Here is a 26,451-nt window from a genome sequence, read left to right on the forward strand (position 1 = left end):
CTGTGTGTTTGTGTTTGTATACACATACATAAGGTGCAAGTGCTCTCAATCCCCGCCTCTCTGAGATCACCATTGCTAGCATTTTGGTGAACATACAATAGATTTGTTTACATATCCACTTTTTTACAAAAATGTGAACATTCTGTTCATACTCTTGTGCGACCTGCCTTTTCACGTAGCATATCTTGGATGTGTAATGTGTCCAGCACACAGACACACATCACTCATGACAATGGCATCATTCTAGCGTTAGCTGCCCCAGTATTTAGTTCGTGGCCTCTCTAGTACAAGCATGGGAGATGGCCACAGTGCCGCAGCATGCAGCCTCACTCACCTCTGCCCTAGGAAAGTAGCTGTAGGATCTATTCCTGGAAGTACAGGTGCTGGGGTAGAGAGTGGAAACATTTATGGGTTTTTTTTGTTGTTGTTTTTAACATTTATGTTTTTAATCCATTCCCAACTTACCTTGCCAAAAATTTTTTTATCAATTTACATTATTGTAGTGATAGAAAAATACCTTCTTTCTCTTTTTTAAAGATTTTTTACTTATTAGTTTTGAGAGAGCGAGAACATGAGTAGGAGGAAGGGCAGAAGAGGAAGAAGCAGACTCCTTGCTGAGCAGGGAGCCTTACTTGGGGCTCCATCCCAGAACCCCAAGACCTGAGCCAAAGGCAGATATTTAACCAACTGAGCCACCCAGGCACCCCCCCCCAAAATGCCCATTTTCTTACTTGCTTGCCAATCTTTTTTTTTTTTTTTTTTTTTTAATTTTTATTTATTTATGATAGTCACACAGAGAGAGAGGCAGAGACATAGGCAGAGGGAGAAGCAGGCTCCATGCACCAGGAGCCCGACGTGGGACTCGATCCCGGGTCTCCAGGATCACGCCCTGGGCTAAAGGCAGGCGCTAAACCGCTGCGCCACCCAGGGATCCCTTGCCAATCTTCTCTATTACTAATTTTTACAAATTTGCAAGTTGAAAAATGAAATTGTTGCATTATATTTAGTGAGGTTTGGCAATTTTTCAGTTTATTGGATATTTGCATTTTTGTCTTGGGTGCTGCCCATTCTTGCCTCCTCGTTTTACTATTGGGTTGTCAGTCCTTAATGATTTTAATCCTCTGCAATTTTAAAGAAATTAGACTTTCTCTTGAATGGTGGATGTTCTCCTAGTTTGTCTCTACAAACTCATTTTTCATAATATTATTTAAAAGTTTAATGTTACTCAGTTTTCATTTCTGGATTTATGTCATGGCTAGGAAAGTTTCTCATCCCAGTATTATAAACCCCAATTTATCCTGTATTCATCCCAGTATTATAAATTATTTACTCATGTTTCCTATAGTGGCAATTCTTGAAGAGTAGATTTTCTAAGTTCTTGTAGGTCTTTAAATGTTTTTCCGGACTTATTTGCTGCAAGTGATTATTATGGCTGTCTCAAGAACAAGTGGGTGGCAGAACTGTGGGTGTGGGCTGGATTCCCTGCCACTAAGGGGGTGAGCATACAAAGGGTCCATTGGGAACAGATGTGAGTGAATGAAAGGCCGGGTGTCCATGCAGGTGTCACCAGGGGAAAGAGTGCCTGCAAGTGTGTGAGGGGTGGATGCAAGCGGGAGGTGGCAAAGGGGTTTGGAGAAGAAAGGTGGGCAAGAAGGGGAGCCAGATTCCAGAGAGATGGGACAAGAGGAGGGGGAAAGAGGTACTCAAGAGAGATGGCAAGGGAAGGAGGGAGGGGAGGGGAGATGGAGGAGGCCCGGTGGGGCACCAGCGTTCCAGTTAGGTGATACCTACTTTGACCCCAAAAGAGTGATACAGAAAAAAACCAGAGGGGAGCCTGGGAGGCTCAATGGTTGAGCATCTGCCTTTGGCTCAGGCTATGGTCCTTGGGGTCCTGGGATCGAGTCCTGCATCCAGCTCCTTGCAGAGAGTTCACTTCTGCCTATGTCTCTTGTGTGTCTCTAGTAAATAAAGAAAATCTTAAAAAAAAAAAAAAAAGGTAAAACCAGAAAACACTCTGCCTGACCCAAAAACAAGATGAATATTTCTGTGGACCAGCAATGGGGTAAAAATGCAAAGCGGTGAGGCAGGGCTGAAGCCAAAAGCTTGCTCGGCTCCAATCCAGAAACAGTAGCTACGTCTATTAGGTCCTGTGGAGTAGAGGGCACCGGAAGCATTACATATAAGACTGGAACCAAAGCCAGGCTCACTGCTGAGAGGGAGCTGGCCTGGAACTTGGCCTGCACGCTGGCTGGATGTGAGACCATTAAGGCCCAGGCCCATGAAGGCGTGGGAGGACTTGGACCACCCACCCCCTCTTAGAACAGGCAAGGGACACAATCCTGTTGACCGCCTACTGTGTGATATCCCCAGGTGACTGAATGTCAGCAGACCTGGTTCTAGAATAAAAGCCAAAAGGGCAGGAGCTGGATGGAGCCAACTGCTAAGCACCTGTGTGGATTGTCATGGGGAAGAAATCTATGCAGGCTGCAAACAAGATCAAATCCACCCCTGATAAAACTGTTAGGAATGGTCTGATAAAAGACTTTATATTTGAATGCTTAAAGAGAAAGAATACATTTCACTAAAAAAAGAGCATGCAATTATTAAGTAAATTTAGATAAAAGCAGTGGTGTACCAAAACTCAAGCTGGCTGTTAAGTCATTGATTACTGGCTCCACTGGGAGTATTTACCACCAAAGTCAGGAAACACTACAAATCAGGGTTTTATTTGGTTTTAAACAATTCACCAGCATACCACTGAAAAGAAAACAATATTAGAAATTTTAGAAAAGAGGAAGGTAGGCATTGAGATAAAGTCAATAAATGGGAATCCTAGATTTAAAATCCTAATTAGGGGTGCCTGAGTGGCTCAGTGGGTTAAGTGTCTGCCTTCAGCTCTGGTCATGATCCTGGGGTCCTGGGATCAAGCCCCACATCAGGCTCCCTGCTCAGTTTGGAGTCTGCTTCTCCCTTTCACTCCACCCCTCCCCCTGCTCGTGCTTATCTCTCTCTCACTCTCTCTCTCTCTCTCTCTATCTCTCTCTGTGAAATAAAAATCTTAAAAAATAAAATAATAAAAGTCCTAATTATACCCTTGGAGGCACCTGGCTGGCTCAGTCAGTGGAGCATACAACTCTTGGTCTCGGGATCATGAATTTGGCCCCACATTGGGTGTAGAGATTACTTAAATATAAAATCTTAAAATCAAAACCTAATTATTTTCTCATTTTAAAGACAATAAAAATCCAAATTTCAGTAGATTCACATAATAAAATTATTTCTTAGGGGGCCTGGGTGGCTCAGTTAAGCATCCAACTTTTTATCTCAGTTCAGGTCTTGATCTCACAGTTGTGAGTTCAAGCCCCGTGTTGGGCTCCACACTGAGCATGGAGCTTACTTAAAAAAACAACAAAGAAAAAAAAAAAAAAAAAAAAAAAACAACAAAGAACTATTTCTTGTTTTAAAATCTAACATGAGGGATGCCTGGGTGTCTCAGTGGTTTGGTGTCTGCTTTGGCCCAGGGCATGATCCTGGAGACCCAGGATCGAGTCCTGCATCAGGCTCCCTGCATGGAGCCTGCTTCTCTCTCTGCCTATGTCTCTCTCTGTGTGTCTCTCATGAATAAATAAATAAATAAATAAACAAACAACAAATAAATAAAATCTTTTTAAAATTATAATAAAAAATATAATTAAAAAATAAAGTCTAACATGGGAAGTCCAAAGGAACCATAGGGGCACCTGGCTGGCTTGGTGAAGCATGGTTACTTTTGATATCAGGATTCTGAGTTTGAGCCCTATGTTGGGTGTAGAGATTACTTAAAAATAAAATCTTTCAAAAATAAATAGGGGAACCTGGGTGGCTCAGTCAGTAGGATGTCCAACTCCTGATTTTGACTCGGGTCATGATCTTAGGGTCTTGGGATGGAGCTCTTCGTCTAGCCCCACATCCCATCAGACTCCAGGCTCTGCAGGGAGAGGGCTTGAGGATTTTCCTCCCTCTTCCGGTGCCCCTCCCCCTTTCAAATAAATAAATCTAAATAGGAAGGAAGGAAGATCACAGAAGTAAATTTTCATTTTCATCACATCATACCAAAGGCACATATAATCAACATGACATCAGTTGTGACCTGGCAGAGGTAATGTTTGTCAGGTTTTTCCAGTGCAAAATTATGTTCTTCTCCCTTTCCATACCTTTCTCTTTGAAAGGAAGTCGCTACATACATCTATGGAATGGGGAGCCATGCTCCCCCTCTTTGAGGGCAGAGTAGTTATGTAAATTATTTGGAATTATTCTATGTGGGAGATTTGTCTCTTCCCCATTTATTAATTTATTCAGTCGTGTTTTTATAGAAGTATGGACTGGTGATGTTAATTCTTGATTATTTGGCTACGGTGAGTTTGATATTTAAAAAAATGAAAAAAATAAAAATAAAAATAAAAAATAAATTTAAAAAATGGAGGTACCTGGGTGGCTCAGTGGTTGAACATCTGCCTTTGGCTCAGGTCATGATCAGGGATCGTGGGATCAAGTCCCACATCGGGCTCCCTGCTTCTCCCTCTGCCTATGTCTCTGTCTCTCTCTGTGTCTCTCATGCATAAATAAAATATTTTAAAAAATTTTTAAGTATACTCGCATCTTAAAGTTTAGTTATCCTTCATAGCAAAGAAAGCTGAGATTCCAGACCCTTCCCTTGAATGGTCTTTAGTGTGGTGGTTCACGGAAACAGTTTCACAGGAAGAGCTGTGCAGACAAAGCCTGGGAGACTGGAAAAGTGGTCCAGAGTGGGTAGGGTTCTCTTTCCTTCTATAGAACCCTTTACCCATTTTATGACAAGTCATAAATACAAATGAAATATTGCACAAGCCTTCTATGTTTTACTTCATATATTTATGAGTTGTTTCAATTATTTTTGTAATGATTATTATTTTTTAATGTAAAATAAAAGACAAAGGTAGCAGAGTAGAGCAAAGAGAGGATTAAACTCAGAACCCTCTGAATGCAGACACCATATGTTTGCTCTACCTCCCAAGCCTTCTTGGAGAGAAGCCATGCTGCCAGAAAGAGCCTGTATTATTTTCCAGAACAGAAACAGTTGTTAGATGAAAGGTGTTAATTCTATATTCTCAGAGGAACAAGCTGGTCCTGATACCCATGGTTCAGCAAGAGTGGGGGGAGGGGGCATCTTCTTGCAATTATGTGGGTTAGTTGTCATCCAGGCGTAGACTTGCTGCAGAAACTGATTTTTCTGGAAGGGTAGTGAGAAGGGGCACCGATTCTTAAACTCAGAAAATAATATTTTAATTTTTTAAAATTTATTTATGATAGTCACAGAGAGATTGAGAGAGAGAGAGAGACATAGGCAGAGGGAGAAGCAGGCTCCATGCACTGGGAGCCCGACGTGGGATTCGATCCCGGGTCTCCAGGATCGCGCCCTGGGCCAAAGGCAGGTGCCAAACCGCTGCGCCACCCAGGGATCCCTATTTTAATTTTTAAAAATACAAGTTTAGGATCTCATCTTTTCCCTAACTTAGCAAGGAAAGAGGTTTCCTAACCTTGCCAAACTTGTCATAGGAAGTAGCGCCCAGCCTGCTGAATGGCAGTCTGCAGCTGTTCCTGCGACGGGTAAAATCCTTAACCCCTTCCTTCCCTTCCCCAACATCCATCCATCCCTGCCCAGACCATAAATCCAAGCACTTCTCTTCACAGAGCCCTCTGTGTCATAGACCGTGTTACTGCTCATCCAAATATGGTGCTTCACCCAGAGGAGAGTTACACATCTCTGCTAAGGGGCCAAAACTCAGGCAGGCCATGGAACTTCTTTGGCATCAAGGAGATATGAACTTGACAGAAGCCTTAAGAGCTAGTATGTGGCTCACCAGATTCTCTTTTTCCTGCTCCTGAGACCCAAGATCCATCACAGATGGTACCACTACCTGTCTGGGTCTTGAGTGACCATGATAAGCAGAGAACCCCGGGATGGAAATGTGGCTTAAGTGAGAAATAAACCTTGCTGTGTTGAGCCACTGGGAGTTTCAGAGGTGTTTGTTACTGCAACGTGATCTAGCTCATCCTTACCCCTCCACCCCCATGGAATGGCTGGTTCCCTGTCCAGCCACCTAATGCCAACCCGGAGTTCCCAAGCAGTTTCTTGATCCACTATTTCAGAGGAGAAAACAATCTTCAATTCCCAATTACTTAAAAAGCTTCCATTATGACAGAGAGGCGTTCAATAAGCAATTACAAAAAATCTACTCTGTGGAGACAGAGGGAAACCAAGGAAAGAAAAAGTGTCTACTAAGTACATGAATAAACATCACACATACCAAACTTTCCTTCCCACAACCCTTGTAACCTACAAGAATTGAAAAAGGAATAAACTCCCATGGACAAATCAAATGGCAATTACATCAGTAGAAAAAAAATTAACAAAATGTTTGGAACACACATACACACACACACACAAACACGATGAAAAAGCTCCCATTTTTAGCAATACAGAGGGCTATATAGAGCATGAATAAAATCCCATTCCAAATACCAATTACAAAGCTGAAATATGTATACAATCTGAACTTACCAAGCAGCTACCACTTTTAGGGTTTTTTTTTTATTTATTTATTCATAAGAGACACACAGAGAGAGGCAGAGACACAGACACAGGGAGAAGCAGGCTCCATGCAGGGAGCCTGACGTGGGACTCAGTCCAGGGACTTGATCCCGGGACTCGATCCCAGGACTCGATCCCAGGACTCCAGGACCACGCCCTGGGCCAAAGGCAGACGCTCAACCACTGAGCCATCCAGGGATCCCCCTCCCTTTTCTCCTCATCCTCATCAGCACTTCTCTCTCTCTCTTTTTTTTTTTTAAGATTTATTTTAGGAGGGAGGGGCAGAGGGAAAGAATCTTCAGACTCCTTGCTGAGCAGGGGAGCCTGCCACTGAGCTCAGTCTCATTATTCATGAGATCACGACCTGAGCTGAAACCAAGAGTTGGGTGCTTAACCAACTGAGCCACCCAGGCACCCCTCTCTCATCTTTTTGATAACAGCCATTCTAACAGGTGTGATATGATAACTCATTGCAGTTTTGATTTGTACTTCCCTGACGATTAGTGGTGTTGAACACCTTTTTATGTACCTGTTATAGTCGTCAGAGTATCTTCTTTGGAAAAATGTCTACTCAGATCCTCTGCCAACTTTTTAAACAGTCTATCATCTATCTGCTCTCCAATTGTAGGCATTCCTTATATATTTTGGATATTGCCCCTTATCAGATATGTGGTTTGCAAATATTTTCTCCCATTCTGGAGGTTGCCTTTTCATCTTGTTGAATGTTGTTTTGTTTTCTTTGCTGTGTAGAAGCTTTGTAGGTTGGTCGCACTTGTTTACTTTGTTTTTGTTGCTTGTGCTTTCAGTATCATACCCATAAAATCATTGCAAGATCAATGTCAGGGAGCTTTTTCCCTATGTTTTCTTCTAGTTTTATGGTTTCAAGTCTTACATTTTTTAAAATATTTTATTTATTTATTTATTAATGAGACACACACAGAGAGAGGCAGAGACATAGGCAGAGGGAGAAGCAGGCTCCATGCAGGGAGCCCGATGCAGGACTCAATCCCAGGACTCTGGGATCATGACCTGAGCCGAAGGCAGACTGCTCAACCACTGAGCCACCCAGGAGCCGCTCAAGTGTTACATTTAAACCTTAATCTAATAAAAATAAATAAATAAATAAATAAACAAACAAACAAACCTTAATCTATTTGGAGTCAATTTTTGTGAGTGATAGAAGACAGAGATTGAGTTTCATTCTTTTGCATATGAATAAAAAATTAAGCCAACAATTCCACTTCTGGGTATGTATCTGAAGGAAACGAAATCTCTGTCTCAAAGAGAAATCTCACCTTCATGTTTAATGGGGTACTACAGTAATAGCCAAGACAAAGAAACAACCTAAGTGTCCATCAATGATGACAATAGATGAAAATGTAATGTGGTATGTGGATATGGGTGTGGATATATACAAGAGTATCATTTAGTCATAAAAAAAAAAAAATAAATCTTGCCACTTGTAATATGGATGGACCCTGAGGACATTTTGCTAAGTGTAATAAGACAAATACTGTATGCTCTCACTTTGGGTGGGATTTAATAGGTAGAGTCATAAAAAAAAAAAAAAAACTCATAGAAACAGCAGATTAGTGGTTGCTGGAAGTGGGGGTGGGGTGATGGTGGCCAAAAGCTTCAAACTTCGAGTTATAAGATAAATAAGTTGTGGGATGTAATGTATAGCATGGTGACTATAGTGTACAATTTGTATGTTTGAAAGTTGCTATGAGAGTAGGTTTTAAAAGTTCTCATCACACACATAAAAATTTTTAACTATATTAAGATGATGGTTAACTCACCTTACTGTGGTAGTCACTTTGCAATATATACACATATAAAAGCACTATGTGGGATCCCTGGGTGGCGCAGTGGTTTAGCGCCACCTTCAGCCCAGGGCGCGATCCTGGAGACCCGGAATCGAATCCCACGTTGGGCTCCCAGTGCATGGAGCCTGCTTCTCTCTCTGCCTGTGTCTCTGCCTCTCTCTCTCTCTGTGTGCGACTATCATAATTAAAAAAAAATAAAAGCACTATGTTGTATACCTTACATACTTATACAATGTTACATGTCGGTTATATCTCAGAGAAGCTGGGAAAATAAACAACATTCTACTTTTTCTACTTCTTCTATATAACATGTTTGACTACCTCGTTTCTCCTTTTCTTTAGTCCATTTCAATAACCAAATGCAATGGAAATTGCTTTTCCTTTACCAAAGAAATCTATCTGTATTTATTTATTTATTTATTTATTTATTTATTTATATTTATTTTTTATTGGTGTTCAATTTACTAACATACAGAATAACCCCCAGTGCCCGTCACCCATTCACTCCCACCCCCCGCCCTCCTCCCCTTCTACCACCCCTAGTTCGTTTCCCAGAGTTAGCAGTCTTTACGTTATGTCTCCCTTTCTGATATTTCCCACACATTTCTTCTCCCTTCCCTTATATTCCCTTTCACTATTATTTATATTCCCCAAATGAATGAGAACATATAATGTTTGTCCTTCTCCGATTGACTTACTTCACTCAGCATAATACCCTCCAGTGTATTTATTATATATAATATTATCCTATCTTTGCTTTGCCAAATAAACTTACATTATGGAGCTTTTAAAAAATAACAATTTTTAAAAAATTGTTATTTTAAAAAAATAACAAAAACAAAGACCTCACAATTTGCAAATTGTGAAATTATCTATTTTTGTACATTTATCTGTATGTTCTTTTCTGCATATGTAGTATATCCCATGACAAAAATAGTTTAAAAACTTAATTTAAAAAATGCATTAGGGGCAGCCCCGGTGGCTCAGCGGTTTAGCACCGCCTTCAGCCCAGGGCCTGATCCTGGAGGCCTGGGATCGAGTCCCACGTCGGGCTCCCTGCATGGAGCCTGCTTCTCCCTCTGCCTGTCTCTGCCTCTCTCTCTGTCTGTTATGAATAAATAAAGAAAATCTTTAAAAAAATGCATTAGTGATTGGTACACCAATATCTTTGAGGAACTCTGTGGTGGCTGTCCTGTGTAAGAACAGAGAATAATGTGACCTCACTATCATAAAGGCCAAAAAGATATGGCCAACTAGTGTGTAACTGCTTGAGACTGTAGGCATATTTACCACAACAAACCACAGTATGGTAATTGAAGTTTTGACCTACAAGAATTTGGAACAAGTTAATGGACTATTAGAATCTCTAGAAATGACATAGATACTAAGCAGCCTACTAAGGTTCTGTTTATTAATGTGCATTTGAGGACAAATTCGAGGACTGAGGAAATGGAGTCACAGTGGATGAAGATTCACAGCTTCTCACCCAGTTCCCAGACCTAATTCAAGTCACACATGGAAATCTCTTATTCAAGGGGATCCCAGGGTCCTCTGAGGAGTGACTCGGACAAAACTCAGGTATGTAGCATAAATCTTCCGCAAGCCTTTCCTGTGAGACCCATTTTCCAAAGAAACAGTGTACTAGTGAAAGGGAAATACCCACAGAGCTTCAAGAGTTATCAGATATTAGCTCTGACATCTGAATACCAAAGTTGTCCACCAGTTAAGAGTCAGGGCTTATTATGGCAAATGACAGATGGAGCTCGGATCTAAGTCCATTTAATGGTGGGTCCAATGAGACCACAGATCCATTTTAAGGTATAAGCATACTTAGGGTGCTTGGGGCTCAGTTGGTAAGCATCTGACCCTTCATCTCAGCTCAGGTCTTGATCTCTTGGTCATGAGTTCAAGCCACACTGGGTTCCACACTGGGTGTAGAGCCTACCTTAAAAAAAAAATGGGTACAAGAATACCTCTGAGATATTGCAGGTTGAGTTCCAGAACACAGCAATAAAACGAATAGCATAATAAAGCAAATTTAAAGAATTTTTTGGTTTCCTTGTACATATGTTATGTTTACACTATAGTATAGTCTATTAGGTGTGTAATAGTATTAATTTTAAAAATATATATACCTTAATTGAAAATATTTTGTTAAAAAATGCTAACCATCTTCTGAGTTTTCAGCAAGTTGTAATCATTGATCACTGATTACTGTACCAAATATAATAATGACAAAGTTCGAAATATTGTGAGAATTGCCAAAATGTGACAGAGACACAAAGTGAGCAAACACTGTTGGAAAAATGGCGCTGACAGACTTACTTGCCACAGGCTGGCCACAAGCCTTCAATTTGTGTGTGTGTGTGTGTGTGTGTGTATATATATATATATATAAAAGGGTGGGGGATGCCTCCTTGAGCATCTGCTTTCAGCTCATGATCAGGGGTCTAGGAACTGAGTCCCCATTGGGCTTCCTGCAGTGAGCCTGCTCCTCCCTCTACCTGTGTCTCTGCCTCTCTCTGTGGGTCTCTTATGAATGGATAAATATTAAAAACAAAAAACAAAAAACTCCACAAAAAAGCAAAGACAAAGACCTCACAATTTGCAAAGTGCAATTAACATTGGTCATGCTTGTAATTTCTTCAGTCCCAAAAGGAAAGAGAAAACATTTACTACCTGGCAAAATTCCCATATTGGCAACCTGACCCATGGAATGAGGGTGATTATGAAGGATGGGCCAAACAAAAGTCCTTGGAACTATCTCCAAGATAGAAGCTCAAAAGAAAAAGAAAAAAAAAAAAAAATCAATACCATACTCCAGCAGGATCTATAGATTGGTTCTGCCATCAAACTTGAGTTATACCAGGGGTGAGCGATTTCTTCCTCATTCCATTTACTCACCATCTTGAATCTTAGAAATTAAGTTGTTTATTGCAAATGCAATCAAATGGTAATTCCAACCTGTGGTTTCAGATGTGGTATCAAAGCAACACAGTCCTTGACCAACACGTAAAAAAAAAAAAAAAGATACACAATTTGGTGGGACGCTTCATCTTGAAGGCAATAGGTACAGTATTTGGAAGTGCTGCTCCATGTAGGTGACCTATAAGGCAGTTTGCTTTGAGTGAAACCCAGACAAGAAAGGTTTCTCAGCAGCCTAGGCTATGTGTGCACTGTCCTGTCACCAGGCCTTAGGATTTAGCCAACAAAATGCTATTAGTGTCTGTGGTACACAGAAATGGAGTCTCCGAGAACTCCAAGTACAAGAATTATAGCCCCAAGTTCTAGGGTTTTAGAAAAAGACCAAAGTATTCTCCATCTGAAAAGCAACTCCTAGCTTGCTCCTGGGCATTGGCACAAACTAAGTTGCAGGACACCAAGTGACTTTAGACTCTATCTGTTGTGAGATCCATATTGTTTGAACCCAATGAACTATAAAATTGGATGTTCAGTGGCATTCCACCGCATAATGGCAGTAGACTAAAGGGGTCCAGGTATTTAAAGGAAATGGTATGAGGTGCCCCTGATGTCTGTGGCACCTCTCCTATCATTCTGTTGGCTTCCTGCCAACCCACACCTACAGCATCCACAGAACCTGGAAGTGTAAGGGGAAAAGCTCCAACCTAGTGTCTGCTGGATGCTATGGAGCCTCCTGCTGATCCACTCTGGTGTCCCCCAAATGGTGAAGAACCACCATTTCAGAGGGCATCTCAGGTTGGGAGGCCTCACGTATAAGCGGCAGGTGTCTGGAAGTCATACTCTTCCTCCTTCACACATTCCACCTGATGTCCTTAGTTCTTTAGTCACAGCTCTTCAGTGACATATATGTCTTCTTTCCATGATCGTACCCATTTCAGAATAGACAAATGACTATATAGGAGTTTTTTTTTTTTTTAATTCAGAAAGAGAGAGAAAGGGAAGAAAATAAAAAAACAAACAAACATTTGTTTAAATAACTATTGCAGAAAAGGAGATCTGGGCTGGATGCTGGGACCTACCTCTTCCAGAAAGGGGATTTATTAATGTTTTAAACAAAACAAAAAGAAGAAAAAGGAACAAAAAAGAAATAAATTATTCTGCTCAATACTGTTTGGCATAATTGCATTGTTTTTTTCATTTTCCGAACACTCCAAACAGCCTCTTCAGGAAGCACTGAGAGGAGACTGGCATGAATGGCTGGTGCCTTGACTCTCTAAAATGGTGGGGGAAGCCCTGAGAGAGGCATTCCAGGATAGGCCCCCCCAAATCCACCCCCACTCGTTGCTCCTCCTACTTTTGGAATTGGGAAGGAACTAAGACTTAGGCTTAAGCTAAGTTCTCAATATATTAACTTTAGGGGTGCCCACTGCCCTGCCCCAATCCTCCTCTAATATACTCCCCTGCTGGTTACCCCAGCCAGCTGCAGGAATTACCCCAATGGCCAGGAGGCTGCTTGGTGGTATCAACTAAGATAAAGGGTGGTGTTTGTGTTCCTCATTGTTGGGAAGGGGGATCCTATTAGTGGTTTGGAAGCTTCACAGAAGCACTTTCCCCCTCCGAAACTTCCCCAACCTTGAAGGGTGAGAATATCATCAGCAGCTTCCTCTAGGGACTTAAGCTGGGTTCAGTCTTGGAAGTAACTTCCAGATGTAACTCCTGTTTGTAAGCGTCCCTGCCCTTCTAGAGCTGAAAATGGAAAATGGGTTGGAGAGATGAGGCAGGAAGTGAGCGTGGCAGAGGGAGGGGACGCAGGGGCAGGAGAGGAGACATGCAAGGCGGGCAAGTCAGTCGACTCCTCCCCAGCTAGGATCCCAGCAATTTGCATGGCCAGCCTGGAATTTTAAAAGAATCTTTGTTGGTCAGCCATCCCTGGTAACCTCAAGTTAACTAAATTAGGAGACCAAAGCAAATTCCACCCCCAAGCAAGAGGTTTCCTACTCCTCTTTGGGGTGATGGGCGGAGGAAAACGGTGCATGCACCAGGCAGCTGGGCTCCCCATCTCCAGCCTGCCTTCCTCTCCCTAGAGCCGGCTAAAGACGAGCGAGGAGGGGTAGGGGGTTGGAGAAGCCAGCAGTGCCCCACCCCCCACCCCCAATCCCAGGACGAGCAGGCTGGTGAGGAGGCCCAGGGCTTAAGAAGGGACACTAAAAAAGTTGTGGGCGAACAGTAAGGGGCCGCGAGAGTACACGAGAGTGAGAAGCACCTTACATCTGAAGTGACGGGGCTTCCGGGTCCCCTGCCCTGTTCCTTACCCCTGCGCTCGAGTTAGGCCATCGGCGAACTCCGAGCCCTAGCAACGGGTGAATACAGTTCTAGTTTCCAGGTGGGATGCTCAATGCCCTGGTCAGGAAGGCCATCCCATAGGGTGGCCAAAGGTGGGGATGGGGACAAGGGAGGACGAGGGGACCCACGCTCCACTGCCTTTCTTTGGTGGGTTTACACTCACCCATCTGGGCCCGACAGATAAAGGAAATACGCGGTCTAGAGTGCTCTGAGGCCTGAAAAGGTTTCAGAGGGATCTAGCTCTTCCCGGGGATGAAAGCGCGCTCCCCGGAAACCACCTGATTCCCCCCGGACCTCCAGAAGCGGGAGGCCAACGCCCCCGCCCCCCCGCCCGCCCCGAGGTCGCGAGGGGCCCCCGGCCAAGGGAGGCCCAGCCGCTGCTGCCCCGCACCTTCCCCCCCGCTTCCTCCTCGGTGCCCCTGGCCGAGTACCGCCGACAGGCCACCAACACTCCTCCCGCAGAGCCTGAGGAAAGTACTCCACTGAGGCCGGAACCAACCACTACTCCTTAAAAAGCATAAAATAAAATCCTACCCAAAGCATAGGGGAGTGGGGATTCAGCGGCGGCCGGCCCGCCTCCGAAGGCCATTGATTGGAGGAGACCGGGCCCAGCGCCGGAAGTTCTCCTTGAGTCGCATGATTGGCTGGGAGAAAGAGCCTCCGCTCCCACTGCAGCGCTGATTGGGTGCCAGGCCTGGGCCAGCCCCCAAAGTCTCCTGATTGGCGGGGGACAGCCGGCGCTCGCTGGACTTGCAGCATGATTGGTCCAGACCGCGACTTGGCGTCGCTCCCAGGGCTGGAGACGCCCAACCGGGCGCCGCGCCCTCGCCAAGGCCGCCGCCCTCGGGCTGGCCGGGAGTCCCGGCTGCGGAGCGAGCGTCGCAGCCTCGCGGCTGGGCCGGAAGGGTCGCGGCGAGGCCGGGCTCAGTTGCCTCGGTAGACCTCGATCTTGCTGGCCTTGGCCAGCATGTCGATGATGTGGGCCTCGAAGTCGGCGTCGTGCACTCCCGTCTTCCGGAACTCGCCCGCATACCGGTTATTCTCCCAGTAGTGGTGCCAGTTGCCCCGGCTGTCGGCCCCGAACCCGTACACGTTCACCTGCAGGGGAGGGCGGCGCAGGTCACCCCGCGTCGGGGGCCGGGGGGCCGGGGCGCGGAAGAGCCTCGGGTCGTTGGCAGGCTGGGACACGGCGGCCGCGGCGACCCGACGGCAGGCCAGTTGGCAGAGGCACCGGGGAGGCGGGACACCCAGGCCTGGAGCTGCGCACGCTGCCCGCTGCCCGGGGAAGGCCGCTGCTGCCTGTGGTTTCGTCCGCCCGCCTCCCCGCAGCCCAGACGCCTCAGTCCGGCTAGGACAGCTCCCCAACCCTTGCTAACATCCCTTTCGGTTTTTGTCTTGTTGCTGTCGTTTGCAATGCAGTACTTTGACAGGAAAGCTGGTCAAGTACCCAGGACCACACTGAAGTGGGTGTGCTGGGCGTGAGCACTGCCGAGCGTGCACAGCAGCCCCGCTGGCTAGTGACATGCGGCTCCTGAACCACTGGCCTCCAGCGTTACACCCACAGCCGGCCCAGGGCCCACAGCTGTGGGAGAGGGCCATGCCCTGGAACTGAACTACATTGCTTCCTTTCTATTTATACTTTTGATTATTTTTTTTTTCTTTATGGCATGTAATAACCCATTATGGTGGTAGTCGTCTATTTCCTTTTTAAGTAAATTTAACTTTTCACTGAAGTGATTTAAGATTTGGTAAAATCACCAACGTCGTGAGTTTGGGAAATGAAGATGTATACTTGACAACCTAGAAATGGGGGAAATCAGAGCCACTTGATTTCTGCCTACAAAGCCACATTCCTCTTGCTCTGCTAAGCCCTAAGAAGGACTGACTCCCTCTGATCTGTGGGTGTCCCTATTGTACCCCTAACACTGGGCGACCCACCTCATCACAAACATGCAGGGCAAAGAAGAGCACCAGCATCCCTGTGGAAGGGTACCGCCCGTGATGCTCTGTCCACCGGTCGTGGATGTACTTGAAGAATGCCGGGTTGTAGATCTGAACCTGGCAGGAGAAAAGGTAACAGACCCATGAGGCGCTCTGGGAGCCTGGAGACTCAGGTCAAGGTGTCAGCAGCTTCTGCTTGTTCCTCCATGCTTGCCAGCAGACCTGTTCTTCCATGTTCCCTGGTTCCTGTGGCCTCTGAGGGGGTCAGGCATGCCAGCAGATGTGGGGGACTCAGGGGTCTGGAAGGGCACTGGGGGACACCTGAGCCACTGGACCAGACACACCGTAAGTCAAATCTGCACAGTTTCCTCCAATGAAATGGGGATGAAGAAGGGAAAGGAGGAGGGAGCTTACCTTTTCTTTGTCCACTCGAAGGAAGGACTTCACTGGCGCATAGGTGCTGTAAGCAGAAAGATAAATAACATTTAGGTGGCTCTTGGGATCTAGAAAGGCCCAGAGATGCCTTTCTTCCCTCTCAGGTCTGAGTGATGACAGCCTTAATACAGGTGCCTTGCTTCCAGACTGCTTCCCCATAACACATCACTGCAGTACCTTGCTCAGAAACCTTCAGAGGCTACCCATGTCCTTCAGGATAAAATAGAATGTTTTAGACAAACACTGGGGCCTTCTATTATCCAACCTCAACTTTGGTTTCCACAATACTCAGCTGTGAACTCTCCTCTTGATTTAGCCAATCATCTCATACCTACCATGTCTATGTCTTAGTTCTGCCCACAACGACCCTCTCACTACTATCCTCACATTTGGCACAAATCCCTCCTTCCTATTAATTAGCCCTTATGTCTCCCAAATATAAGATAAAGTCAGAAAACCGTAACTTTGTGTTTAAAAAAATACATGGCAGGACGCCTGGGTGGCTCAGCTGGTTGATCAACCGGACTGGGCTCCAGTCATGATCCCAGGGTCCTGGAATCCAGCCCCACATCAAGTTCTGTGCTCAATGGGGAGTCTGCTTGTCTCTCCTTCTCCCTCTCCCCTTCCCCATCATGTTTTCTCTGTCTGTCTCAATTATTTTTTTAAAGAATTTTTAGTTATTTATTCTAGGGAGAAAGAGAGAGAGTAAGCATAAGTAGGGGGAGGAGCAGAAGGGGAAGCAGACTTCCCGTTGTGCAGGGAGCCCAATGCAGGGCTTGATCCTAGGACTCCAGAATCATGACCTGAGCTGAAGGCAGATACTTAACTGACTGAGCCACCCAGGCGCCCCTCAAATAAGTAAAATCTTAAAAAAAAAAAATGTGAGAGATACCTGGGTGGCTTAGTAGTTGAGCATCTGCCTTTGGCTCAGGTTGTGATCCTGGAGCCCTGAGATCGAGTTCTACATCAGGTTTACCACAGGGAGCCTGCTTCTTCTGCCTATGTCTCTGCCTCTCTATCTCTCATGAATAAATAAATAAAATCTTTCAAAAAATAGAAATTTAGGGATCCCTGGGTGGCTCAGTGGTTTAGTGCCTGCCTTTGGCCCAGGGTGTGATCCTGGAGTCCCGGGATCGAGTCCCACATCGGGCTTCCTGCATGGAGCCTGCTTCTCCCTCTGCTTGTGTTTCTGCCTCTCTCGAATAAATAAATAAAATCTTTAAAAAAACATAAATTTAAAAAAATGTGGTGACAAGGGCGCCTGGGTGATACAGCTGGTTAAGTGTCCGACTCTTGGTTTTGGCTTTTCTCCTTCTCCCTCTGCCCCTCCTACTTGTGCTCTCTTGCTTAAAAAAAAAATTTTATTTTATTTTTTATTTTTTTTTTTAAATTTTTATTTATTTATGATAGTCACAGAGAGAGAGAGAGAGAGAGGCAGAGACACAGGCAGAGGGAGAAGCAGGCTCCATGCACCGGGAGCCTGACGTGGGATTCGATCCCGGGTCTCCAGGATCGCGCCCTGGGCCAAAGGCAGGCGCTAAACCACTGCGCCACCCAGGGATCCCAAAAAAAAAATTTTAAAAAGATTTATTAAAAAAATATGGTGACAGCAGGCAAAAAATGGAAACAGCCTAATTGTTCACTGATGGATGAATAGATAAATAAAATATGGTATATCCACATAATGGAATACTATCCAGATTCTAAAAGGAATGAAATCTTGTATATGCTAAAACATGGATAAACCCTGAAAACATTATGCTAAGTGAAATAAGCCAGACACAAAAGAACAAACACTATAATTCCACTTACATGAAGTATCTACAACAGTCAAATTATGAAGAAAAAAGACTAGTGGTTAGCAGGGGCTAGGTAGTGGGGGATATGGAGAGTTCCTGTTTAATGGGTACAATTTCCATCTGAAATTATGAAAAAGTTCTGGAGATGGATAGAGTGATGTTTGCACAATAAAATAAATTATTTAATGCTACTGAACCATATGGTTAAAATATATTTTATGGGGGATCCCTGGGTGGCTCAGTGGTTTAGTGCCTGCCTTTGGCCCAGGGCGTGATCCTGGAGTCCTGCATCAGGCTCCCTGCATGGAGCCTGCTTCTCCCTCTGCCCGTGTCTCTGCCTCTCTCTCTCTCTCTCTCTCTCTCTCTATCATGAATAAATAAATAAAATGTTTATATATATATATATATATATATATATATATATATATATATATATAATGTTACATACAGTTTTTTGGCTTATTTATATATATATTTTAATGTATTTTTTAAATTTTATTTATTCATGAGAGACAGAGAGAGAGAGAGAGAGAGAGGCAGAGACACAGGCAGAGGGAGAAGCAGGCTCCATGCAAGGAGCCCAATGTGGGACTCGATCCCGGGTCTCCAGGATCACACCCTGGGCAGAAGGCGGCACTAAACCGCTGCGCCACCGGGGTTGCCCTTATTTTTATTTTTGATGGAGAATGTGGGCAGTGACCTGAAAAAGGTAATTTTTACTTATTTTTAGTTTTTAAATAATCTCTACACCCAAGATGGGGCTTGAACTCACGACCCCGCGAATCACATGCTCCACTGACAAAGCCAGCCAAGTGCCCCATATGTTATATACATTTACTCTCACACACACACACACACACACACACACACACACACACAGGATGAGACAGTAGGTTAGTGGTTGTTGCCTAGGGCTGTGGGGCAGGGGATGGAGGGAGTGAGGGTGATGCTAAGGGGTGCAGAGGTATCTTTAGATCTTTCATCTTCATCTTTAAGAAGATGAAATAATTCTAAAATAATTTGTGATGGTTATATAACACTATATTTAATAAAAGCCATTGACTTGTATACTTTAAATGTGTGGCTTGAATGGCATTTGAATTAGATCTCAATAAAGCTGTTAAAAATACTTGGTGATGAAACTAATGAAACATGCACCAACTAGACTTCAGTTAAAAAAAAAAAAAAAACTTGGTGAATTGAATTTCCTGAGGCTTTTACCTGTGATTGGGCAACTGCCTCTAAAGAAAACTCTTAGAAGGCAGAGCTCCCACAGTCAGAAGCCACCTCCTGGAAAGGAGACCAAAATTTTCCCTCCCCTTTTTACCACCAGCTGGCTGTCACTATGTAGGAAGTGACAGTGAACAAGGGGTGGCCTCATCTAACCCACAATTTTGGGTCCTCCCTCTGAATGCCTCCCTCCTCACCAGCCCCTCTTGGTCAAAATATTCAGTTAAAGGAAGTCTAAGAGCCAATCCCTAGGAAGACTTTTCTCAAAATGCTCCTGTCTACCCATATTCCATTCCCAGGGGGCAGAGTGACTTACAATCTGATTTGCCCTGTGGACAAAGCGCTGGCAATCCATAGTAGGTCCAGAGCTTTGAAGGGCACCAACACAAAGCTGACGTTGGCAGGAAGGTTCTTGGCACTCTCGGGGTACATGAAATGGTGGGTAGTTCGGCTGCCAACATCCTGCTCAAAGCCCACGGTTGGCGCCTGATTCATCCTGCAGGGACAAGGAGGTGACATGAGAAAAAGTCTAGCCATGAAAACTGGTACAAGATTTTTAGAGGACAATTGGTGCTAGCCATCAAAAATGTGAATGAATGGGTGGGGGATTCCTGGGTGGCTCAGCGGTTTAGCACCTGCCTTCGGCCCAGGGTGTAATCCTGGAGTCCCAGGATTGAGTCCTGCATTGGACTCCCTACATGGAGCCTCTTTCTTCCTCTGCCTGTGTCTGTGCCTCTCTCTCTCTCTGTGTCTCTCATGAATAAATAAATAAAATCTTTTTAAAAAAATGTGAATGGGTGTACACTTTGACCCAGTAATTCTATTTATAGATATCCTACAAAAATGGTTGCATAAATCTGCAAAGACATATATAAAGATATTCAGTGCATTATTTTTTACAGTAGTGAAAAAGAGAATCAATTTAACAATAAAGAACTGGTCAGTGCATTTTGGCACACTCACATATGGAATACCATGTAGCCATGAGAATGAATGAACCAGATTTATATGTGCTAATAAATAAGTCCAGTGAAAAAAACAAGTAGTGTGAGGTATCCATCCCCTTCTTTCCTTTTCATACATATCTTTTGAATACTACTATGTGCTGCAGAGGGAGTTAACAACTCACAAAAGGAAAACTTAAAACTAGATAGTGTGAAACCATTTTGTGTAAAAATAGAAAAAGAGGCAGAAAGAGAGAAAGGAGGAGGAAAGAAAAACATACTTTTATATATGAATATAACAAAACCTGGAAGAGTACTAAAATTGGTTAAAAAAAAAAAAAGGTTACTACTCTTGGGAGATGGGATGGGGAGGAGTAATTCATCTTTTAGTGTATACATTTCTGGACTTTTCCCCCCCAAGAACAGGCACATATTTAACTTTTTTTTTTTTTTTAAAGAAAAGAACAGTTTTCTACAGCTTCAACCTTACCTGGCTGTTCTGTTTTCTTTCCTAGAAGACAGTAGAAGTGCATAAGAAGCTGAAGTGTTCCTGGGCCAGATGACAGCCTCTATGCCGCCAGCACCAGCCCCTCCACCCCTGTATTTCAGCTTCTAGCTGCCTTTCTGTCCAAGGCCAAGAGGGATGCTCCGAATTCTGGCAGTACCCACTTTGGCTGTCCCCTGGTGATGTGCAGTGTGGATCTGTTTCTCCCACACTGCCATGGAGGAACTCAGAAACCCAGAGCAGGCTTGCCACCCTCCTGGGTATAATAAGCCAAGAAGGCTTTTACTGCCTTTCAACCAGTGCAAAACACAGGATCAATAAAATCAAGCTCCCTCTTTTGGCGAGCATCTTCAAAACAGGTGATTCAGCTTTGAACATAAACATGTTGGTCTTTTCTGCTGTGACTGTTTATGAGAACATTCCTGTCTTGTGTGAACCACTTTGCAGAATCATGACTACCCAGGGAGGTGACCATAACCTTGCCTTCCAGTGGGGAAAAAGGGACCCGGAAGAGAGGAAACAAAGTCTCCATGTGCTTTCCCTGCTTTTTATGCCTATTATGTAAAACCAGTATGAACATTACCTGTCCTTAAAATGGCTGGCACCACTTAGCTGGGCTGAATGAAGACCAGTCACTGGGGCTCCCACAATGCCTTCCTCCTGCTCCTCTCCCATTGGTAGCATGACATAGTAAAAGCATGTCCAGGGTACTCCACCACTGCTGGTCATATTGCTGTACCTCCTACCTCTCTGGTTCCCTTCCCTTCAGGAACTGGAGAGTGGTGGGGCTGGGAAGCCATAACTGAGAGGTGGCCTGATTTGGAACCATATAGTGAGTCTTTGTTCTTGGCCATTTCAATTCTAGTCTGGTTCAAGCAGATGCCTCAAATCTTCTCTGTAGGACCAACTATACTCTATTTCATTAGGTTAACTGAACTGCCCTCTGCCTCCTGTCTGGGTGCCCCTCTGTTCTCCTGGTCTTTAGAGTTCAGAGATTTTGTCTCTTAAAATAGCCTAGAAGTAGCTTTCCCCATGCATTAATGACAGTTTGCTGGGGCTACGATGGCTCTACATACAGCACTAGTGTCCTACGTCACCACAGCCAGAGTCTGGATCTGCTTTCTGCCACATCAGCCCTGGGGTCTGTGAGAAGCAGAGCAGTTTGGAGAGAAAGCCTTAAAAGGGATGGTGTTTCTCAGCTACCTGGTATATGTAAGGGGATAGCAGGAGTTGGAACACCTGAGTTGGTGTTGGTGATACTCAAGTAGGCTGGGGTCTGGACTGGGCGGGAGCTGGGGTCAAGGTTCACACTGGTGAGTACCTAAGAAACAAACCTCATTTCACCTGACATGGAGAGGCCAAACTGGTCCCACAGATCAAAGGGCTACAAGTACCCCAGGTTGGCCTCTGAAGACAATCCACCTCCCTCATCTGTCTTTTCCACTGCATCTGCAGCCACAGTTGTGACAAAGTCCCTTCTTAGACCTTCCACCTTCCTTGGGTCCCTCCCACTTGTTGGGCAGGCACCAGATTTCAAAAGTCTAGGGATGAATGGAGAAAGAAGTCCAAAAAGATGTTTCAGAGCCTCCAAGGTAGAGGGTAGGAACAGGGCATGCTTTTGAGGACAGGATATTGCATTAAGGCTCTGATTCATTCTGGAGAAGCCAAGCCCTGGAAAGGGGCCAGAGCAGGATGGAGGATGAACTACATCTCCATAACTCAGGAGAAAAACATTCTAGGATTCTATCTGTTCCTGGTTGCCTCCACCCACCAAAGCACCTGAGAGCAAAGGCACAGGAAGGGTGGATGTGGATTCATGCTTAGGGTTTGATATCTGGTCACCTAGTCTCTTTGATTCATTCACATATTTATGGTGAGCCTACAATCTGCCAGGCACTTGTTTGAGGAGTTGTGGATCTATCTGCTGGCTGGCTGAGGCAGGACCAGCTCGACTTCATTTGGAGTTGCTAGCAGGGCTCAGAAGACATAGAGGAGGAGGCAGTTGGGGAGTGGCGTAGGCAAATATGGATAACAGCTGTCATCTCACTGTAACTCAGCTCAGTGGGGTTTTATGTTGGTCCTGTTTCCAGGGAGCAGGGAGGTCTCCTCACTGGTTCCAAACCAAGACATGCCTATAAGTAAAGAATCACCTCCAGTACCATCTAGCTCTTTGTACAGATCAGCAAAAAAACAAAACAAAACAAAACAAAAAAACAATTCAATCTGGGTCAGCCCTTCCACAAAACATAAATCAGGTACTATCCAGATGTCATAGTAGCCAAGCTTTTTTTGTCTGCTTCCACCCTGGAGCTTCTCAACCATCACCCACATGCATAATGAAAGCATCTACTTGGTACAGGTGGCAGGGCATGGATGGCAGGAGCTTCAGGCACTCAAGAGCATTTCTCTGGGCTTCTGGAATGTCCCAGGGCTGCACAGAAGTGATGAACGTCTCATTTCCCACTTTCTTGGCCACTGTGTCTGGATGGAGAGAGCTCCTTCTCCAGCAACCAGCTTGCCTCCCTCACATTCTGAAAGCCAGCAACTGGGCAGGGGGGAGGGGGGGGAGGGGGCGACTCTCAGGTGGCTCTGGGTTCCTGGATGGGGCCTAGCATCCCTCCTCTCCCCCACCCCTTACCATTCTCAACATGAAAAAGGTTTTTGCAAGGAACGGGTGAAAAGCCTCAGAGACATACGGCTGCCTTGGTGTTGCCATGGAAACAGCAACAGTTTCTAAGACAAAGCCCTTCCTTCTGCCTCCTGGGGAACCTGGTCTTTCTGCAATGCTCATCCTAAGAGATGGTTAGTGAAAACTGGGCGTTTTCAGCATCTTTACTCTCAAGGCTCTTCTTCCACCAAGGAGTGGGATGGAAGGATCCCTACTTTGGCATTTCCTGTCCCCAAGTCTAGGGAGGAAGTCAGAAAACACAGGTTCAGGAGCAGAATATGCAGCTCATGTTCAAGTTACAAGTCTACCACCTAGGGACACCTGGATAGCTCAGTTAGTTAAGCATCCCACTCTTGATCTCCGCTCAGGTCTTAATCTCAGAGTGGTGAATTCAAGCCCTGTGTTGGACTCCATGCTAGGTGTGGTGCCTACTTAAGAAAACAAAACAAAAACCAAGTCAAACATCTAGTCTCCAGGGATCCCTGGGTGGCTCAGCGGTTTAGCTCCTGCCTTCGGCCCAGGACGTGATCCTGGAATCCCGGGATCGAGTCCCATGTCAGGCTCCCTGCGTGGAGCCTGCTTCTCCCTCTGCCTCTGTCTCTGTTTGTCTCTCTGTGTCTCTCATAAATAAATAAATAAATGAATAAATTAAATTAATAAATAAAATCTTAAAAAAAGAAATCTAGTCCCCGCTCACCTCCAGGCTCATAGCTCTGTTTTTGTCTGAAATGAACGCCCTCCTAACTCCTCTGCTTCCCTCAGGCTGGGTACAGATGTCCATTAAATGAATATGCCCCCACACAATCTAAGCCTTATGAAATAAAGGTAGGAGACAGCAGCCCAGAGCAAGCTCTGCCCAGGACCTCTGCCTTCTCTGAGTCTGCCAGAAGGAAACATCTGTGGTTATTAAGCAAGACACTAGTGTGGGGCTCTCACTCCCGGCCCAGCACTGAGGGGACCCAGCAGGTGAAAGGACCGCTGCTGGGACTTTTCACCAGAAAACACCAGGAGTCTACTCCCAGCCCTTTTAGGAGTAGACTCCAGTTCAGAGCTAGAAACTGAGTGCTGGCCTCAAGCAAGAATGGTGTACAAATTCTGGCTCCCCATCTACCCAACAAATAAGCCTGAAACTCGGGCCTTTATCGAAGGTTCTGGTATCCGAGACAGCAGCGGCAACTCCTCCACTGCCAGACAAGACTAAGGAGGCCAGTCCCTCCCTCTGGAGGCCTGTCCTGGGCCCGTCCCTGCGGCTCCCCAGGGCTCACCTCATGATGAAGTTATGCCCATCCACATCTGGGCCGTAGCCAGAGCCCCGCAGGTTGCCTGAGTTCCCCACTACCGCACAGCGCCGGCACTGGTGGGGGTCCCGGAAACGGTAGGGGTTCTCGCCTGGTACTATCTGGAACAGCTTCTCCAGTACCTCGTTGGTGTTGTGTGACTTGAACTGGGGCTGCAGCATCTGTGGACGTGAGGGGAGAAGGAAGGAGGGGGGATTATGCAAACAGGGAGGAATTCCTGCCTGCTGCCCTCACCGTCCAGTCTCAGAGAGAGCAATTCTCTCTGAACAGTTGAGGATGTTCCCCTTTTCAACAATGGTACAACATCCCCTTCAAGACTGGTGCCCTGCTCATCAGGAGTACTCTAATGCACTAGAGGGGCTCAGGGGTCAAGTGTTTCTGCAAAGCAAAGAAACTTCTGGGCTTGTCAAGCCTCCAGAGGCCCCTGCTCTGCTGTACTCTCAGGGGAGCTATGAGTCAGTCATTTTGAGGTGCAGTTAGCAGAGAAAACCCTGTGAAGTTCAGGGGCTCATTCCAAACCAGCCTACAGAGGGCGCCGCTGGGACTCAGCCTGAGGGCCCAGAGTTACAAAAGCCTCATCTGAGGCAATATCCAGGGATAACTGGAGACACCCCCTGAGCCCTGGAGGACAGGAGGCGGGAAGGCAGTGAAATATAGGAATTCTTTCAAAGTCAGAATGGCTGGAATCAAACTGGTTCCCTGCTCTTCCCACCACCAGTGACCGCAAAAGACTGTGACAGGAAGCTGGGGCAGCCCTCAAATGCCTACGTGCCAGGCAAGCAAAGCTCAGGAGTGAAGAGGCAGATGGGGCTTATGGCAAACAGGAGGCCTCCTCAAAAACAAGTGACATCAGCCAATGTTGCCATGTGGTATTGTGAGCCCAAAAGGACCAAATTTTCCAGTTTTTTGAGAAGCTGAAAATATAGATTTCATGTGAAATATCCTGATTTCTAAGTGTTGGTAACTATTGCAAATATTTTTTAAATATTTACAAGGGCGCCTGGGTGGCTCAGGTGGTTGAGCAGCCAACTCTTGATTTCAGCTAAGGTTGTAATCTCAGGGTCCTGGGATCAAGCCCCACTTTGGGCTCTGTGCTTAGCACAGAATCTACTCCAGATTCTCTCTTTTCTCTCCCTCTACCCCACCCCTGTTTGAGTGTTCTTTCTCTCTAAATAAATAAAATCTTTAAAAAAATTTTTTGGGGGGCAGGCTGGTGGCTCAGCGGTTTAGCGCTGCCTTCAGCCTGGTGCCTGATCTTGGGGACCTGGGATCTAGTTCCACGTCGGGCTCCCTGCATGAAGCCTGTTTCTCCCTCTGCCTGTGTCTCTGCCTCCGCCCCCACCCCCCATGAATAAATAAATAAAATCTTAAAAAATTTTTTTTAATTTAAAAAAATTGAACAGACTGGACTTGATCCACAAGCCACAGATCAGTAAGGTAGAAACTAGGGTGTTAAAATGCTCTGTGGGGGGTGTCTGGGAGGCTCAGTCAGTTAAGCATCTGACTCTTGGTTTCTGCTTAGGTTGTGATCTCAGAGTTGTGAGGCTGAGCCCTATGTTGGCCCTGCAATGGGCATGGAGTCAGCTTGAGGGTTCTCTTTTCCCCTCTGCCCCTCCCCGCTTCTTCTCTTAAAAAAAAAAAAAAAAAAAGGCATAAAAAGCTCTGTATTCTGAGCCATAACACAAGGATTATAACTAAGCAGGAGCTGATCAGGGGATACCATAAATGAAGGAGACCACATAGGCCTGCTTCTCTGCCTCTCCTCTGCACACAGGAAATCCCCTAAGAACAAGAACACAAACTGAGTGTGGAAGGGAAGCTTAGCTCTGACACAGGAATTTCTAAGTTCATAGCAAAGAGGGTGGCTGTGAGGAGTGAGAGCAGTGGTTTCTGCTGTGTCTTGGTCAAGGAACATGCTTGGTGCTTAAAC

The 26,451-nt window shown here is 45.3% G+C and overlaps 1 protein-coding gene and 1 long non-coding RNA gene across 4 annotated transcripts in view; one reads left to right on the plus strand and one right to left on the minus strand.

The window, feature by feature from the left end:
• Positions 1 to 12,314: 12,314 nt before the first annotated feature.
• The window catches only part of ST3GAL2 (ST3 beta-galactoside alpha-2,3-sialyltransferase 2), a 50,666-nt gene continuing 36,529 nt past the window's right edge, over positions 12,315 to 26,451 (minus strand). For 2 of the 3 annotated variants that reach the window (XM_035716096.2, XM_035716095.2), the window contains exons 3-8: positions 24,489 to 24,682; positions 19,423 to 19,602; positions 16,057 to 16,102; positions 15,640 to 15,759; positions 14,093 to 14,799; positions 12,315 to 13,250 (exon numbers count right to left, since the gene is read on the minus strand). In XM_035716096.2, the coding sequence (XP_035571989.1) occupies positions 14,626 to 14,799; positions 15,640 to 15,759; positions 16,057 to 16,102; positions 19,423 to 19,602; positions 24,489 to 24,682 (714 nt within the window). In that variant the 3' untranslated portion in view covers positions 12,315 to 13,250; positions 14,093 to 14,625. The remainder of the gene's footprint in view (positions 13,251 to 14,092; positions 14,800 to 15,639; positions 15,760 to 16,056; positions 16,103 to 19,422; positions 19,603 to 24,488; positions 24,683 to 26,451) is intronic. The other variant, XM_035716097.2, reaches the window with a different exon arrangement.
• Positions 14,597 to 20,956, plus strand: LOC112646628 (uncharacterized). The gene is made up of 3 exons (XR_003127755.3): positions 14,597 to 14,736; positions 15,121 to 15,774; positions 20,566 to 20,956. It is a non-coding gene; the product is annotated as an uncharacterized LOC112646628 (long non-coding RNA).

This window comes from Canis lupus, chromosome 5, assembly GCF_003254725.2.
Source record: "Canis lupus dingo isolate Sandy chromosome 5, ASM325472v2, whole genome shotgun sequence".
In the NCBI taxonomy this organism is placed as follows: Eukaryota; Metazoa; Chordata; class Mammalia; order Carnivora; family Canidae; genus Canis; species Canis lupus.